The sequence below is a fragment of the Puma concolor genome, chromosome A2 (genome assembly GCF_028749965.1).
Source record: "Puma concolor isolate L17-30 chromosome A2, mPumCon1.1.hap2, whole genome shotgun sequence".
Taxonomy (NCBI): Eukaryota; Metazoa; Chordata; class Mammalia; order Carnivora; family Felidae; genus Puma; species Puma concolor.
In genome coordinates, this window is record NC_141668.1 from 88,503,542 (window position 1) to 88,518,965 (window position 15,424).

The 15,424-nt window shown below is 39.0% G+C and overlaps 1 protein-coding gene across 11 annotated transcripts in view; it reads left to right on the forward strand.

The window, feature by feature from the left end:
- Window positions 1-15,424, forward strand: part of GSAP (gamma-secretase activating protein) — a 136,876-nt gene that overhangs the window by 73,094 nt on the left and 48,358 nt on the right. For all 11 annotated transcript variants that reach the window (XR_015248066.1, XR_015248067.1, XM_086696863.1 and 8 more), the window contains 4 exons: window positions 9,043-9,147; window positions 9,397-9,456; window positions 10,411-10,454; window positions 12,910-12,995. Coding sequence is in view for 9 of the 11 variants with exons in the window: in XM_086696863.1 (XP_086552989.1) it covers window positions 9,043-9,147; window positions 9,397-9,456; window positions 10,411-10,454; window positions 12,910-12,995 (295 nt within the window). In the remaining 2 variants the exon portion in view is untranslated. The remainder of the gene's footprint in view (window positions 1-9,042; window positions 9,148-9,396; window positions 9,457-10,410; window positions 10,455-12,909; window positions 12,996-15,424) is intronic.

Below are 15,424 nucleotides of genomic sequence, written 5' to 3' on the forward strand. Positions count from 1 at the left end.
TTTAGAGACACATAATAGTCCCCAGCGTGGATGTACGCAACTTCAATCATTCTCCCATGGATGGCCACTTTTTTTTTTTTTGAGTAAATAAATATCTTTTATTTATTTATTTTTTCAATGTATGAAATTTATTGTCAAATTGGTTTCCATACAACACCCAGTGCTCATCCCAAAAGGTGCCCTCCTCAATACCCATTACCCACCCTCCCCTCCCTCCCACCCCCCATCAACCCTCAGTTTGTTCTCAGTTTTTAAGAGTTTCTTATGCTTTGGCTCTCTCCCACTCTAACCTCTTTTTTTTTTTTTTTTCCTTCCCCTCCCCCATGGGTTTCTGTTAAGTTTCTCAGGATCCACATAAGAGTGAAAACATATGGTATCTGTCTTTCTCTGTATGGCTTATTTCACTTAGCATCACACTCTCCAGTTCCATCCACGTTGCTACAAATGGCCATATTTCGTTCTTTCTCATTGCCATGTAGTACTCCGTTGTGTATATAAACCACAATTTCTTTGTCCATTCATCAGTTGATGGACATTTAGGCTCTTTCCATAATTTGGCTATCATTGAGAGTGCTGCTATAAACATTGGGGTACAAGTGCCCCTATGCATCAGTACTCCTGTATCCCTTGGGTAAATTCCTAGCAGTGCTATTGCTGGGTCATAGGGTAGGTCTATTTTTAATTTTCTGAGGAACCTCCACACTGTTTTCCAGAGTGGCTACACCAGTTTGCATTCCCACCAACAGTGCAAGAGGGTTCCCGTTTCTCCACATCCTCTCCAGCATCTATAGCCTCCTGATTTGTTCATTTTGGCCACTCTGACTGGCGTGAGGTGATATCTGAGTGTGGTTTTGATTTGTATTTCCCTGATAGGGAGCGACATTGAGCATCTTTTCATGTGCCTGTTGGCCATCCGGATGTCTTCTTTAGAGAAGTGTCTATTCATTTTTCTGCCCATTTCTTCACTGGGTTATTTGTTTTTCGGGTGTGGAGTTTGGTGAGTTCTTTATAGATTTTGGATACTAGCCCTTTGTCCGATATGTCATTTGCAAATATCTTTTCCCATTCCGTTGGTTGCCTTTTAGTTTTGTTGGTTGTTTCCTTTGCTGTGCAGAAGCTTTTTATCTTCATAAGGTCCCAGTAATTCACTTTTGCTTTTAATTCCCTTGCCTTTGGGGATGTGTCAAGTAAGAGATTGCTACGGCTGAGGTCAGAGAGGTCTTTTCCTGCTTTCTCCTCTAGGGTTTTGATGGTTTCCTGTCTCACATTCAGGTCCTTTATCCATTTTGAGTTTATTTTTGTGAATGGTGTGAGAAAGTGGTCTAGTTTCCACCTTCTGCATGTTGCCGTTCAGTTCTCCCAGCACCATTTGTTAAAGAGACTGTCTTTTTTCCCTTGGATGTTCTTTCCTGCTTTGTCAAAGATGAGTTGGCCATACGTTTGTGGGTCTAGTTCTGGGGTTTCTATTCTATTCCATTGGTCTATGTGTCTGTTTTTGTGCCAATACCATGCTGTCTTGATGATGACAGCTTTGTAGTAGAGGCTAAAGTCTGGGATTGTGATGCCTCCTGCTTTGGTCTTCTTCTTCAAAATTACTTTGGCTATTCGGGGCCTTTTGTGGTTCCATATGAATTTTAGGATTGCTTGTTCTAGTTTTGAGAAGAATGCTGGTGCAATTTTGATTGGGATTGCATTGAATGTGTAGATAGTTTTGGGTGGTATTGACATTTTAACAATATTTATTCTTCCAATCCATGAGCAGGGAATGTCTTTCCATTTCTTTATATCTTCTTCAATTACCTTCATAAGCTTTCTATAGCTTTCAGCATACAAATCTTTTACATCTTTGGTTAGATTTATTCCTAGGTATTTTATGCTTCTTGGTGCAATTGTGAATGGGATCAGTTTCTTTATTGTCTTTCTGTTGCTTCATTGTTAGTGTATAAGAATGCAACTGATTTCTGTACATTGATTTTGTATCCTGCAACTTTGCTGAATTCATGTATCAGTTCTAGCAGACTTTTGGTGGAGTCTATCGGATTTTCCATGTATAGTATCATGTCATCTGCAAAAAGCAAAAGCTTGACTTCATCTTTGCCAATTTTGATGCCTTTGATTTCCTTTTTTTGTCTGATTGCTGATGCTAGAACTTCCAGCACTATGTTAAACAACAGCGGTGAGAGTGGGCATCCCTGTCGTGTTTCTGATCTCAGGGAAAAAGCTCTCAGTTTTTCCCCATTGAGGATGATGTTAGCTGTGGGCTTTTCATAAATGGCTTTTATGATGTTTAAGTATGTTCATTCTATCCCGACTTTCTCAAGGGTTTTTATTAAGAAAGTGTGCTGAATTTTGTCAAAGGCCTTTTCTGCATCGATTGAAAGGATCATATGGTTCTTATCTTTTCTTTTATTAATGTGATGTATCACGTTGATTGATTTGAGAATATTGAACCAGCCCTGCATCCCAGGAATGAATCCCACTTGATCATGGTGAATAATTCTTTTTATATGCTGTTGAATTCAATTTGCTAGTATCTTATTGAGAATTTTTGCATCCATATTCATCAGGGATATTGGCCTGTAGTTCTCTTTTTTTACTGGGTCTCTGTCTGGTTTAGGAATCAAAGTAATACTGGCTTCATAGAATGAGTCTGGAAGTTTTCCTTCCCTTTCTATTTCTTGGAATAGCTTGAGAAGGATAGGTATTATCTCTGCTTTAAACGTCTGGTAGAACTCCCCTGGGAAGCCATCTGGTCCTGGACTCTTATTTGTTCGGAGATTTTTGATAACTGATTCAATTTATTCATGGTTATGGGTCTTTTCAAGCTTTCTATTTCCTCCTGATTGAGTCTTGGAAGAGTGTGGGTGTTTAGGAATTTGTCCATTTCTTCCAGGTTGTCCAATTTGTTGGCATATCATTTTTCATAGTATTCCCTGATAATTGTTTGTATCTCTGAGGGATTGGTTGTAATAATTCCATTTTCATTCATGATTTTATCTATTTGGGTCATCTCCCTTTTCTTTTTGAGAAGCCTGGCTAGAGGTTTGTCAATTTTGTTTATTTTTTCAAAAAACCAACTCTTGGTTTCGTTGATCTGCTCTACAGTTTTTTTTAGATTCTATATTGTTTATTTCTGCTCTGATCTTTATTATTTCTCTTCTTCTGCTGGGTTTGGGGTGTCTTTGCTGCTCTGCTTCTATTTCCTTTAGGTGTGCTGTTAGATTTTGTATTTGGGATTTTTCTTGTTTCTTGAGATAGGCCTGGATTGCAATGTATTTTCCTCTCAGGACTGCCTTCACTGCATCCCAAAGCGTTTGGATTCCATATTCGTTTGTTTGTTTCCATATATTTTTTAATTTCTTCTCTAATTGCCTGGTTGACCCACTCATTCTTTAGTAGGGTGTTCTTTAACCTCCATGCTTTTGGAGGTTTTCCAGACTTTTTCCTGTGGTTCATTTCAAGCTTCATAGCATTGTGGTCTGAAAGTATGCATGGTATGATTTCAATTCTTGTATACTTATGAAGGGCTGTTTTGTGACCCAGTATATGATCTATCTTGGAGAATGTTCCATGTGCACTCGAGAAGAAAGTATATTCTGTTGCTTTGGGATGCAGAGTTCTAAATATATCTGTCAAGTCCATCTGATCCAATGTCTCATTCAGGGCCCTTGTTTCTTTATTGACCGTGTGTCTAGATGATCTATCCATTTCTGTAAGTGGAGTGTTAAAGTCCCCTGCAATTACCACATTCTTATCAATAAGGTTGCTTATGTTTATGAGTAATTGTTTTAAATATTTGGGGGCTCCTGTATTTGGCGCATAGACATTTATAATTGTTACCTCTTCCTGATGGATAGACCCGGTGATTATTATATAATGCCCTTCTTCATCTCTTGTTACAGCCTTTAATTTAAAGTCTAGTTTGTCTGATATAAGTATGGCTACTCCAGCTTTCTTTTGGCTTCCAGTAGCATGATAAATAGTTCTCCATCCCCTCACTCTCAATCTTTCTTTTGGCTTCCAGTAGCATGATAAATAGTTCTCCATCCCCTCACTCTCAATCTGAAGGTGTCCTCAGGTCTAAAATGAATCTCTTGTAGACAGCACATAGATGGGTCTTGTTTTTTTTTTGTCCATTCTGATACCCTATGTCTTTTCGTTGTGCATTTAGTCCATTTACATTCAGTGTTATTATAGAAAGATACGGGTTTAGAGTCATTGTGATGTCTGTATGTTTTATGCTTGTAGCGATGTCTCTGGTACTTTGTCTCACAGGACCCCCCTTAGGATCTCTTGTAGGGCTGGTTTAGTGGTGACAAATTCCTTCAGTTTTTGTTTGTTTGGGAAGACCTTTATCTCTCCTTCTATTCTAAATGATAGACTTGCTGGATAAAGGATTCTCGGCTGCATATTTTTTCTGTTCATCACATTGAAGATCTCCTGCCATGCCTTTCTGGCCTGCCAAGTTTCAAAAGAGAGATCAGTCATGAGTCTTATAGGTCTCCCTTTATATGTTAGGGCACGTTTATCCCTTGCTGCTTTCAGAATTTTCTCTTTATCCTTGTATTTTGCCAGTTTCACTATGATATGTCGTGCAGAAGATCGATTCAAGTTACGTCTGAAGGGAGTTCTCTGTGCCTCTTGGATTTCAACGCCTTTTTCCTTCCCCAGTTCAGGGAAGTTCTCAGCTATTATTTCTTCAAGTACACCTTCAGCACCTTTCCCTCTCTTTTCCTCCTCTGGGATACCAATTATGCGTATATTATTTCTTTTTAGTGCATCACTTAGTTCTCTAATTTTCCCCTCATATTTTTTTCTCTCTCTTTTTCTCAGCTTCCTCTTTTTCCATAATTTTATCTTCTAGTTCACCTATTCTCTCCTCTGCCTCTTCAATCCGAGCAGTGGTCGTTTCCATTTTATTTTGCATATCGTTTATAGTGTTTTTCAGCTCCTCCTGACTATTCCTTAGTCCCTTGATCTCTGTAGCAATAGATTCTCTGCTGTCCTCTATACTGTTTTCAAGCCCAGCGATTAATTTTATGACTATTAATCTAAATTCACTTTCTGTTATATTATTTAAATCCTTTTTGATCAGTTCATTAGCTGTTATTTCCTGGATATTCTTTTGAGGGGAATTCTTCCATTTGGTCATTTTGGATAGTCCCTGGAGTGGTGCGTACCTGCAGGGCACTTCCCCTGTGTTGTGGTGTATAACTGTAGTTGGTGGGCATGGCCGCAGTCAGACCTGATGTCTGTCCCCAGCCCACCGCTGGGGCCACAGTTAGACTGGTGTGTGCCTTCTCTTCCCCTCTCCTAGGGGCAGGATTCACTGTGGGGTGGCGTGGCCCTTCTGGGCTACTTGCACACTGCCAGGCTTGTGGTGCTGGGGATCTGGCATATTACCTGGGGTGGGTAGGCAAGGTGCACGGGGGCAGGAGGGGCAGGCTTAGCTCGCTTCTCCTTCAGTGATCCACTTCAGGAGGGGCCCTGTGGCAGCGGGAGGGAGTCAGACCCGCTGCCGGAGGGGTGGCTCCGCGGAAGCACAGCGTTGGGTGTTTGGGCAGAGCAAACAAGTTCCCTGGCAGGAACTGGTTCCCTTTGGGATTTTGGCTGGGGGATGGGCGAGGGAGATGGTGCTGGTGAGTGCCTTTGTTCCCCGCCAAACTGAGCTCTGTCGGATGGCCACTTTTTAAAAATCTGTTTTAGGGGCGCCTGGGTGGCTCAGTCGGTTAAGTGGCTGACTTCAGCTCAGGTCATGATCTCGCGGTCCGTGAGTTCGAGCCCTGCGTCGGGCTCTGTGCTGACAGCTCAGAGCCTGGAGCCTGTTTCAGATTCTGTGTCTCCCTCTCTCTGACCCTTCCCTGTTCATGCTCTGTCTCTCCCTGTCTCAAAAATAAATATACGTTAAAAATTTTTTTTTAAATCTGTTTTATAAATCATCTCAAATGTTTTTCATAGCTATATATATATGGTACACATATTTCTTTGGGTTAAATCCTCAGGGAGGGATAATTGGGTTGATGGATATATGCATTTAATATATTTCAACAGATTTTGCTAAGATTGCTTTCCAAAACACCTTGTAACAATTCACAGTTTTACAAGCAATGTGTAAGAGAATGCTTTCCCTCTACCCATACCAATCATAGCCACATTTGCCTTTTATTATTTTTATTTTTTTACGTTTATTTTGAGAGAGAGAGAGTGCAAGCAGGCGAGGGGCAGAGAGAGAGGGAGAGAGAGAATCCCAAGCAGGCTCCATGCTGATAGGGCAGAGCCTGATGTGGGGCCCGAGCCCAGGAACCAGGAAATCATGACCTGAGCTGAAATCAAGATCAGATGGCTAACCAACTGAGCCACCCAGGTGCACCTGCATTTGCCTTTTAAAAAAAATTTCCAGGGGTACCTGGGTGGCTCAGTTGGTTGAGCATCAGACTTCTGCTTAGGTCATGATCTTGTGGTTCATGAGTTCGAACCCCACATCAGGCTTGCTGCTGTCAGCCTGTCAGCACAGAGCCCACTTCAAATCTTCTGTCCCTCTCTCTATGCCCCTCCCCTGTTGCACTGTCTCAAAAATAAAGATTTAAAAAATTTTTTCCACTCTAATGGGTTTAAGTTGATATCATTATTTTAATTTGTATTTCCCTTAATGTTACTGGCTATGTGAATTTGTTTTTCTGAAAATTGCCTAATTATATCCTTGTCTGTTTTTTTTATTGAGTTGTCTTTTTCTTGACAATTAATGTAACATAATAATATATTATTGGTATTAGAAATTATTTCCTTCACTATTTAAATAGTCTTCATCAAAATAATCTTCTCTGAAGATTTTAATTTTAAAGTTATATGAACAACATTGAAATGAAAAATGTCATTTATTAATTATGTATCTATGATTGAAATCTCAACTCAAGAGGCTGGCTGGAAAATGACTAGAAAGTAGTCAGAGACAACCATAGAAAGTGGTTGGAGCTCTGGGCCACCAGTGGCCTGGATGATAGGGCACGGTCAGGGCTAGTGGTTAGAAAAGAGACCAGAGAGGAAACGTGAAGGTAGAATCTGAAAGCCAGCAATGTGAGTTTAGAGGAGAGCATTCTCTAGGATTTCCAGGTCAGTGAAATAAACAAGACTAGAAGGGGGTATAGACAGAGGACTGGCTGGTTAGAAGAGCGCTAAGAACCACGAGAGACACTGCAGAGTGAGGGCCTCTGTCAGCAGCCAACACAGTGTGGCCTCAGCACTCCATCCTTTTGTGCCCTTCTGTGAAGCATCATTGCCCGTATTTTTTAAGGGCTTGGATGACAGCGTCTTAAGGCAGTGTGCAGTTCCATGCATTCGTCACATCCTGCAATAGGTAGGCAGTGTTGTAATTATCCCCATGTTTACAGAGAATACAGCCAAGGCTCACAGAGGTTAGGTAACTCCAGAGAGGGGCAAAATTGAGATGTGAACTTGGGTTGCCACACTCTGATGATCATTTTCTTGCCAGTATCTTCCTCTGTGAGTCCCCAAATCTCTCCTAATTTAACAAATTTCAGAAAAAATGGAAATAAGATGGGCTCCCCAAAGTTAAGAATCTTGTTGAAAACATAAAGGTGTTGAAGGGGAGTGCATACTCATTGGGGTAGACTTATAGGATTAGTTAAATGTAACAGTAATAGAAATATGCCAAAGTACGAGGATGTGGAGAAAGGAGAACTGTCTTGCACTGTTGGTGGAATGCAAACTGGTGCAGCCACTCTGGAAAACAGTGTGGAGGTTCCTCAAAAAATTAAAACTAGACCTACCCTATGACCCAGCAGTAGCACTGCTAGGAATTTACCCAAGGGATACAGGAGTGCTGATTCGAAGGGGCACATGCACCCCAATGTTTACAGCAGTGCTATCAACAATAGCCAAATTATGGAAAGAGCCCAGAAGTCCATCAACTGATGAATGGATTAAGAAGATGTGGTGTGTATACATACACATATACATGCACACAGGAATACAATTTGGTGATGAAAAAGACTGAAATCTTGCCATTTGCAACAATGTGGATCGAACTGGAGGGTATTATGCTAAGCAAAATAAGGCAGAGAAAGACAGATATCACATGGTTTCACTCATGTGGAATCTGAGGAACTTAACAGATAGGGGAAGGTAGGAAAAATAAGATAAAAACAGAGGGAGGCAAACCATAGGAGACTCTTAAATACAGAGAACAAATTGAGGGTTGATGGGGGTGGAGAAAATGGGTGATGGGCATTAAGGAGGGCACTTGTTGGGATGAGCACTGGGTGTTGTATGAAAGGAATGAATCACTGGATTGTACTCCTGAAGCCAAGACCACACTCTATGTTAACTAACTTGAAAATTAAAAATTAAAAAAAAAAAAAGAAATATGCCAGAGTACCATAGAAATACAGAGGTAGTGAGTTTTGCCTTGGTTTTGGGAACAGGTGAAGGAGGGCTTTGTACAGGAGGCAGTGCCTAAGTTAGGCCTTGAAGGATGTGTAGTAAAGTATTGCTTGAAGGATGGGCAGTATCACTATACTCATTGTGGAAGAGATAAAGGTAAGAAGCATGGCATGAATACTTTATGGACGATCTGGGATTGTTGTCCAATACCCCTCACCCCTAGGCCTGAGTTCTTTCCTTGACCTCACAACTGCTGCCTTTGGTAGTAAAGTCCTTTTGTCTGCAGATACCTGAGTGGATTAGGTGCAGAATGGGAAACTCTGAACCTTCTGTTAGCCTAGGTATTGATTTGTGGTAGGTGTGGCCTTGCCTTCAACAGCTCTGGCCTATCTGGCAAACTAGGGACAAAAATAATATTGCTTATTATAAAATGGTTGGAAAGAGTAAGTAATGAAATAATGCCTTAAATCTTTTCTGGAAAGGCTTTCCATGTATATGTGTTGGGGATCAGGGACTGCGAAAAATAAACCGTGGCAATATCTGTATGTATTATAAAGATAGAATATGCAGAATAATAATGAAATCTAGATATAGTCTCCTTTAAAATAGTTACTTATTTCTAAAATCTCTTTACCTCTTTAGGTAATTAAAGACTCTGGTCATCTCCCGAGAGAGAGAGTAGCTGAGGATTTTGTTTGGGCTCAATGGGATATGTCAGAGCAGAGATTATACTACATTGACCTAAAGGTAAAAATGAGTCCACTGGCCTCCTTTCACAGGAACAATTTAATTTTGACATTATCATTGTTATAATTAGTGCATTTTCATTAATGGGGAAGTCAACGAAGGTTTATTAAAAACGTGAAAAGGTTTTCATCACTGTTTGCTTCTTGGTTGCTTCCTTTTCACTCTCCCTCTCTCTTTTTCTTTTTTTTACTAGTGTTTTTATTGTTTTTTTAAATTGTGATTTGTCATTTATCCTGTTTTTTCTTCTAGAAATCAAGGAGTATTTTAAAATGCCTCCAGTTTTCTGTTGATGAGAAATTTAACTTAATGGTAAGTCTAGAGAATGATTGGACTATAGGAAATTTTATAACGCATGGCCTCCTTTTAAAGAGAGCTGTTATCAGAAAAAGCATCTTAGACTTCTTGTTGCATTAGTCACTTGTATGAGCAAGTAGCACATTTCTTGCCTCTTAAGGCTTCAACTCTATAATATATACCATTAATATAGGTGATTAGAAGAGCACATAGGAAATTTCTGCTAACTGAATGTCTCTCATTAAAGGAACAAGTATATAAGTGAGGTCTAGTAGAAGGTAATAGGAATTATCTATAGTAGATAGCTTTAAATAATTACAAGTCATTTGACCCAAAAAGACTTGTGAGGATAGTGAATTTGAGTATGGAGTAAAATGTCAATGAGAGTGTATAGTCTGATTAGTAAAAATCTAGTATCACTCTTGGCAAAGCCATTTGGAATGCTAGTCTCATGAGGAGGAATTATAAGTATCTTTTACCTGTGATGGATAGAATGTTATTCTTCTTCCCTAGGATTAATATTGGTGTCTAATATAGATTGATATCATACTGTTACAAGAATTTCATTTACTCCTCCTGCCTTTTTTTTTTTTTAAACTCATTCTCCTTCTAAAGACACCCAGCTTTTCCCTCCGTACATGGTCATCTGTGTCTTGTAAAAGTCTACCCCTACTGACTGGCTTATTATATAACCTATTTATGATACTCAGACCGAGGCAAAGTTTGCCAAGTATTAGCCCTTTAAGAAATAAATATACACCGAGCTTGTGATTGTATGTAAATGCCAGAATATTTCCAGTGGACTTCCTGTGCTGTGGATTTAGGAGATAATCTCTGAAGATAATGATGGTTAAATAAATAGGTTCTTCATCAAAAGGCAAGCACAGCATTGTCAGACTTGCTCTGGGCTCAGAACTATCAATGCTTAATGTTGTTTTTTGGTTTATTTTCTCATGATTTTTTTGACAGTTTGAAGCACCCTTGGATATAACATTAAGTGACTCAGGATTTAAGTAAGTTATTCATAGTTTACAACTAATTTTTATAGACACTTGTGGGCAGAATGTTTATACTTATACCTAATCTGTGGTATACAGATAAAAGGACAGTTCAGTATTCCGTGTGTGTGTGTGTGTGTATGTGTGTGTGTGTGTGTGTGTGTGTGTGTGATTTTTTAGATTTCTGTCCTCTATAGGGAACATAAACGACTTTATCAAGCACAAACACAGGGTTTTTCATGTAAAGTCAATCATATTGATTTTTGTAGCCACTTATTTCTGTAGGATGTTTCCATTTATTTTGATCTGTGGAAGTGCTCTTCTCCCTGTGATTCAATAAAAGGATTTGATGAATCAGGGAGGGCTGCATTTAGAATCCAACATCAAAACCCTTTCCTTGTTGCCATCAAAGAGGATTGTAGCTCAGTTTAATCTGTTGCGTTGCTATTTGTTTTCCTTTTTACACAAAAGGTGAGCTTTTTTTCCCCCAGACTATTTTACACATAGTAAAAACATGAACACTTTTGAAAAAATAGGCAGAAGCCCACTAGTGCACAGAAGAAATGAAAGTTGTCTTGAGTTAGACTACTGATAACCCTAAACTGTTCTATATTTCAGTAGCTTTATTTCATCACATAGGAACACTCAGTTGTACTTATTTTGAAACAGTATATGCAGCACTCTCATTAGAAAAAAGTTACATCACTTTCAACTTCTGTTTTTATGTATTTTTTTCTCTATTGCCAGGACCATGCCATTTCTGTATGGTAGGTTTTTGTTTTTGTTTTTGTTTTCTTTTTTAAATGTTTGTTTATTTTTGAGAGAGAGGCAGAGCGTGAGTGGGGGAGGGGCAGAGAGAGAGACGGAGACACAGAATCCGATGTCTGGTCTGAAGACACAGAATCTCATCAGCACAGAGCCTGATGAGGTATTTGAACCCAGGTACTGTGAGATCATGACCTGAGCTGAAGTCGGACACTTAACTGACCCACCCAGGTGCCTCCTGGGTTTCTTTGTTTGGTTGGTTGGTTTTTTGTTTTTTTTTTTTAATCACGTTTTTAAAGAACTTTTTTTTCTTTTAATTTTATTTTTTATTTTTGTAAATTTACATCCAAATTAACTAGCATATAGTGCAACAATGATTTCAGGAGTAGATTCCTTAGTGCCCCTTACCCATTTAGCCCATTCCCCCTCCCACAACCCCTCCAGCAACCCTCAGTTTGTTCTCCATATTTGAGTCTCTTCTGTTTTGTCCCCCTCCCTGTTTTTATATTATTTTTGTTTCCCTTCCCTCATGTTCATCTGTTTTGTCTCTTAAAGTCCTCATATGAGTGAAGTCATATGATATTTGTCTTTCACTGACTGACAAATTTTACTTAGCATAATACCCCCCAGTTCCATCCACGTAGTTGCAAATGGCAAGATTTCATTCTTTTCGATTGCTGAGTAATACTCCGTTGTATATATATACCACATCTTCTTTATCCATTCATCCATTGATGGACATTTGAGCTCTTTCCAAACTTTGGCTATTGTCGATAGTGCTGCTATAAACATGGGGATGCATGTGCCCCTTGGAAACAGCACACCTGTATCCCTTGGATAAATACCTGGCAGTGCAATTACTGGGTTGTAAGGTAGTTCTATTTTTAATTTTTGGAGGCACTTCCATACTGTTTTCCAGAGTGGCTGCACCAGCTTGCATTCCCAGTTTTATAGAACTTTTAAACAAAAAGGCCCACATTATCTACTTAAATTTCTCAGGAACAAGTCTCTACCTTGGTGGGTATGTTATAGCAGTTACTATCCTTTATGAGGGAACTTTATTTTTTATTTTTAAAAAATTCTTCCTATTAAGGATGTCTGGGTGGCTCAGTCAGTTAAGCATCAACTCTTGATTTCAGCTCAGGTCACAATATCATGGTTTGTGGGATCAAGCCTTGCATCAGGCTCTGTGCTGACAGTGTAGAGCCTGCTGGGGATTCTCTAACTCTCTTTGCCCATCTCTCCCTCCCTTCTTCCTTCCTCTCTCTCATAAATAAATAAATAAATAAATAAATAAATAAATAAATAAATAAGGAAGCAAATGAATATAAAGCAATTAAAAGATTCTTATTCAAGTGTAGTTGACACACAATGTTATGTTAGTTTCAAGTTTACAACATAGTCCATTATTCAATGCTCCCTGCGTTAAGTGAAAGAGGAAAGTAGTTTTTTTTTTTAAGTTTATTTATTTATTTTGAGGGAGAGAGAGAGAGCAGGGGAGGGGCAGAGAAGAGAGGGAGAGAATCCCACACAGGTTCCACACTGCCAACTACAGAGCCTAACATGGGGCTTGAACTCACAAACTGTGAGATCATGACCTGAGCCAAAACCAAGAGTCTGTTGCTTAACTAACTGAGCCACCCAGGCACCCCAAGAGAACTAATTTTTAAAAGCATTCACAGTTTCTTATGCTTTATGTTTTTAGACTTGTAAACTTTGGATGTGATGATCTTCAAGACCAAGAGAACTTATCGAAACACCTGACCCTGTGCGTTTTTACCAACCATACAGGTAGAACCAGGATTATATTTATCAATTTATTCAATTATACTTGAGTTCTACAAAAAAATTTAGTCATTGTTTAGATATATGGATCCTTAAAATATAATAGAGCCACAATCTTACATAAGTGATCCTATGGATATTTATACAGTGTATCAAATTATCTTCTCCACTCCAATTTTATACATCTGTTGTCTGCATAAAGGAAGCCACAGTCAGCAGGGTTATTTTTTTGTGCTTTTTAATAGAGGGGATGGATTGGTATGTAATCAATCTACATTTTCTCACCTGTTCCGTCTTTTAACAAATGTCATACAATTATGAGGATGCTTTTTGTGTCAGGCCTACTAATATATTTGGACTCTAAACCTATGTACCAGGCTGCTTTAAGAGCCATTCTAGAACTTACTGAGCTAGCAATCAAAGCTTGACATAAAGTTATTAGTGTACTGTAAGCCTCTACAAAGTCAACACTAATAACTAAATTTGATAGCCATTTTTAATACCCTAGCTTGAGTAGACAGTTACCACTGAGTTAAGTAGCACTTGGAATAAAACTGTATTCCTTTAAAACCAAATTATGTGGTATTCACTAAGCCAATGTTTATGGAGACTTACCGTATGCTAGGTATTGGAGAAATGATGATGAGAAAAAATGACCTAATTTTCATTAGTAAAATCCACTATTTGAATTTTAGACATTAAATAAGTGCACACAGAGTATTTCAATAGAATCTTGATAAACTGTAGGAATTAGGAAGTCATGAGAGTGTATGATAGAAGGTACTAATATCTTCAAATATGTTCTAGTTCAGCTAGTCTGTCCCTGTGCTCTTACCCTCCAGCACGTTCTGTCTTAGTCCTGAAAAGTGTCTGCTTTCCCACCTCACTCTTTCTTAGTCTCTCCCAGTTTTTCCTGTTCATCCCAGGTCTCTCTCAGGCACAAAGTCCCTCCATAAACCAGTCTTGAGAGTTTAGGAAGGCAGGGATATTTCACGTGAGACTTGGAGGGTGTAAATGAGCTAAGAACAGTGTGACTGAAGTAGAGGGAGCAAGGGGGAGAGAACTGTGGCGGAGAGGTGGCTTGAGCCAGGTTACGTAGGGCCTTGCAGACCATGAACGACTTTATATTTTTATCCTGAGTCTAAAGTCATTAAAGGTTTTTTTTTCTTCTTTTGACATTTTATTTTGAGAATGCCCAAACATTACAGAAAGTCTCAAGGACAGAATGAATATTCATGTACCTTTTACTTAATTGTATCATTTACAGTATTTGCTTGATCACTCTCCCCAAACACAGGTACCATTTTCTTCCTTTTGACTAAGCCATTCAAAAGTAAGTTGCAGACATCCTGACACTTTATCAGTACATTATTTAGCATGTATCTCCTTAGGTTAAGGACACTCTTTAACATAACCTCAGTTCCATTATCACTGAAAAAAATGAATTACACTAATCAGTAATCATTTCATATTCAAATTTCCATAATTATTTCAGAAAAGTCCTATATGTGTTTAGATTTCTATATATGTTTGTATATGTGTTATATATTTGTGTGTATGTATAAAAATGAATATATGTGGTGTGCATCATTTTTAAAGTCAGGATCCCATCAAGATTTGTTATTATATTTGGTTATGTCTTTGTAGTCTCTTTTAATGTAGACCACTCCCCTCCTCCTATCCTCTGTCCCCGCCCCCTGTTTTTTTGTATTTTTTTTCCCCTACAACATTGATATTTTGAAGTGTCCAGGCCAGTTACCCTGCATTCTGGATTTGTCTGTTCCCTTGTGGAAGTATTTAACGTCTTCCTCTGTCTTCCACATTCTCTGTATGTTGATAATTAGACTGAAAGGCATCGTTACACGTAAGTTAAAATTTTTTCATAAGAATACTTCATGGGTAATATTGTGAAATTAACTCGCACCAGATGGGGAGGCACATAATGTCAGGATGTCCTACTACTTGTGATGCTAAGTTTGGTCATTTGGTCACGTGGTAACCACTGCCTGTCTCCCTTAAAAGGTACATTTTAATTTTTGCAGGAGTAACCTGTGAGCTATTGTAGTATCATGTGACTGCCTTAGTCCCCAACAGCTTTTTACTTGGCACTCCTTGATGCTCCTTCACTGAATGTTGTGGTTTTTAAGTTTTTATTTATTTATTTTAAGAGAGAGAGAGAGAGAGAGAGAATTCCAAGCAGGCTCTGCACTGTCAGCCCAACGTGGGGCCTGAACTCACATACCATGAGATCAGGACCTAAGCCAAAGTCGGACACATAACCGACTGAGCCACTTAGGTGCCCCTTCACTGAAGTGTTTTAAGCAGGCAGTGATGTGATTAGGTATGTATTTTTAAAAGATCGCTTGCTGCTGTGTGAAGAATGGATAGGAGGAGGCAAGAGAAAAAGAGATGAGCAGTTAGGATGAGGTTATGGT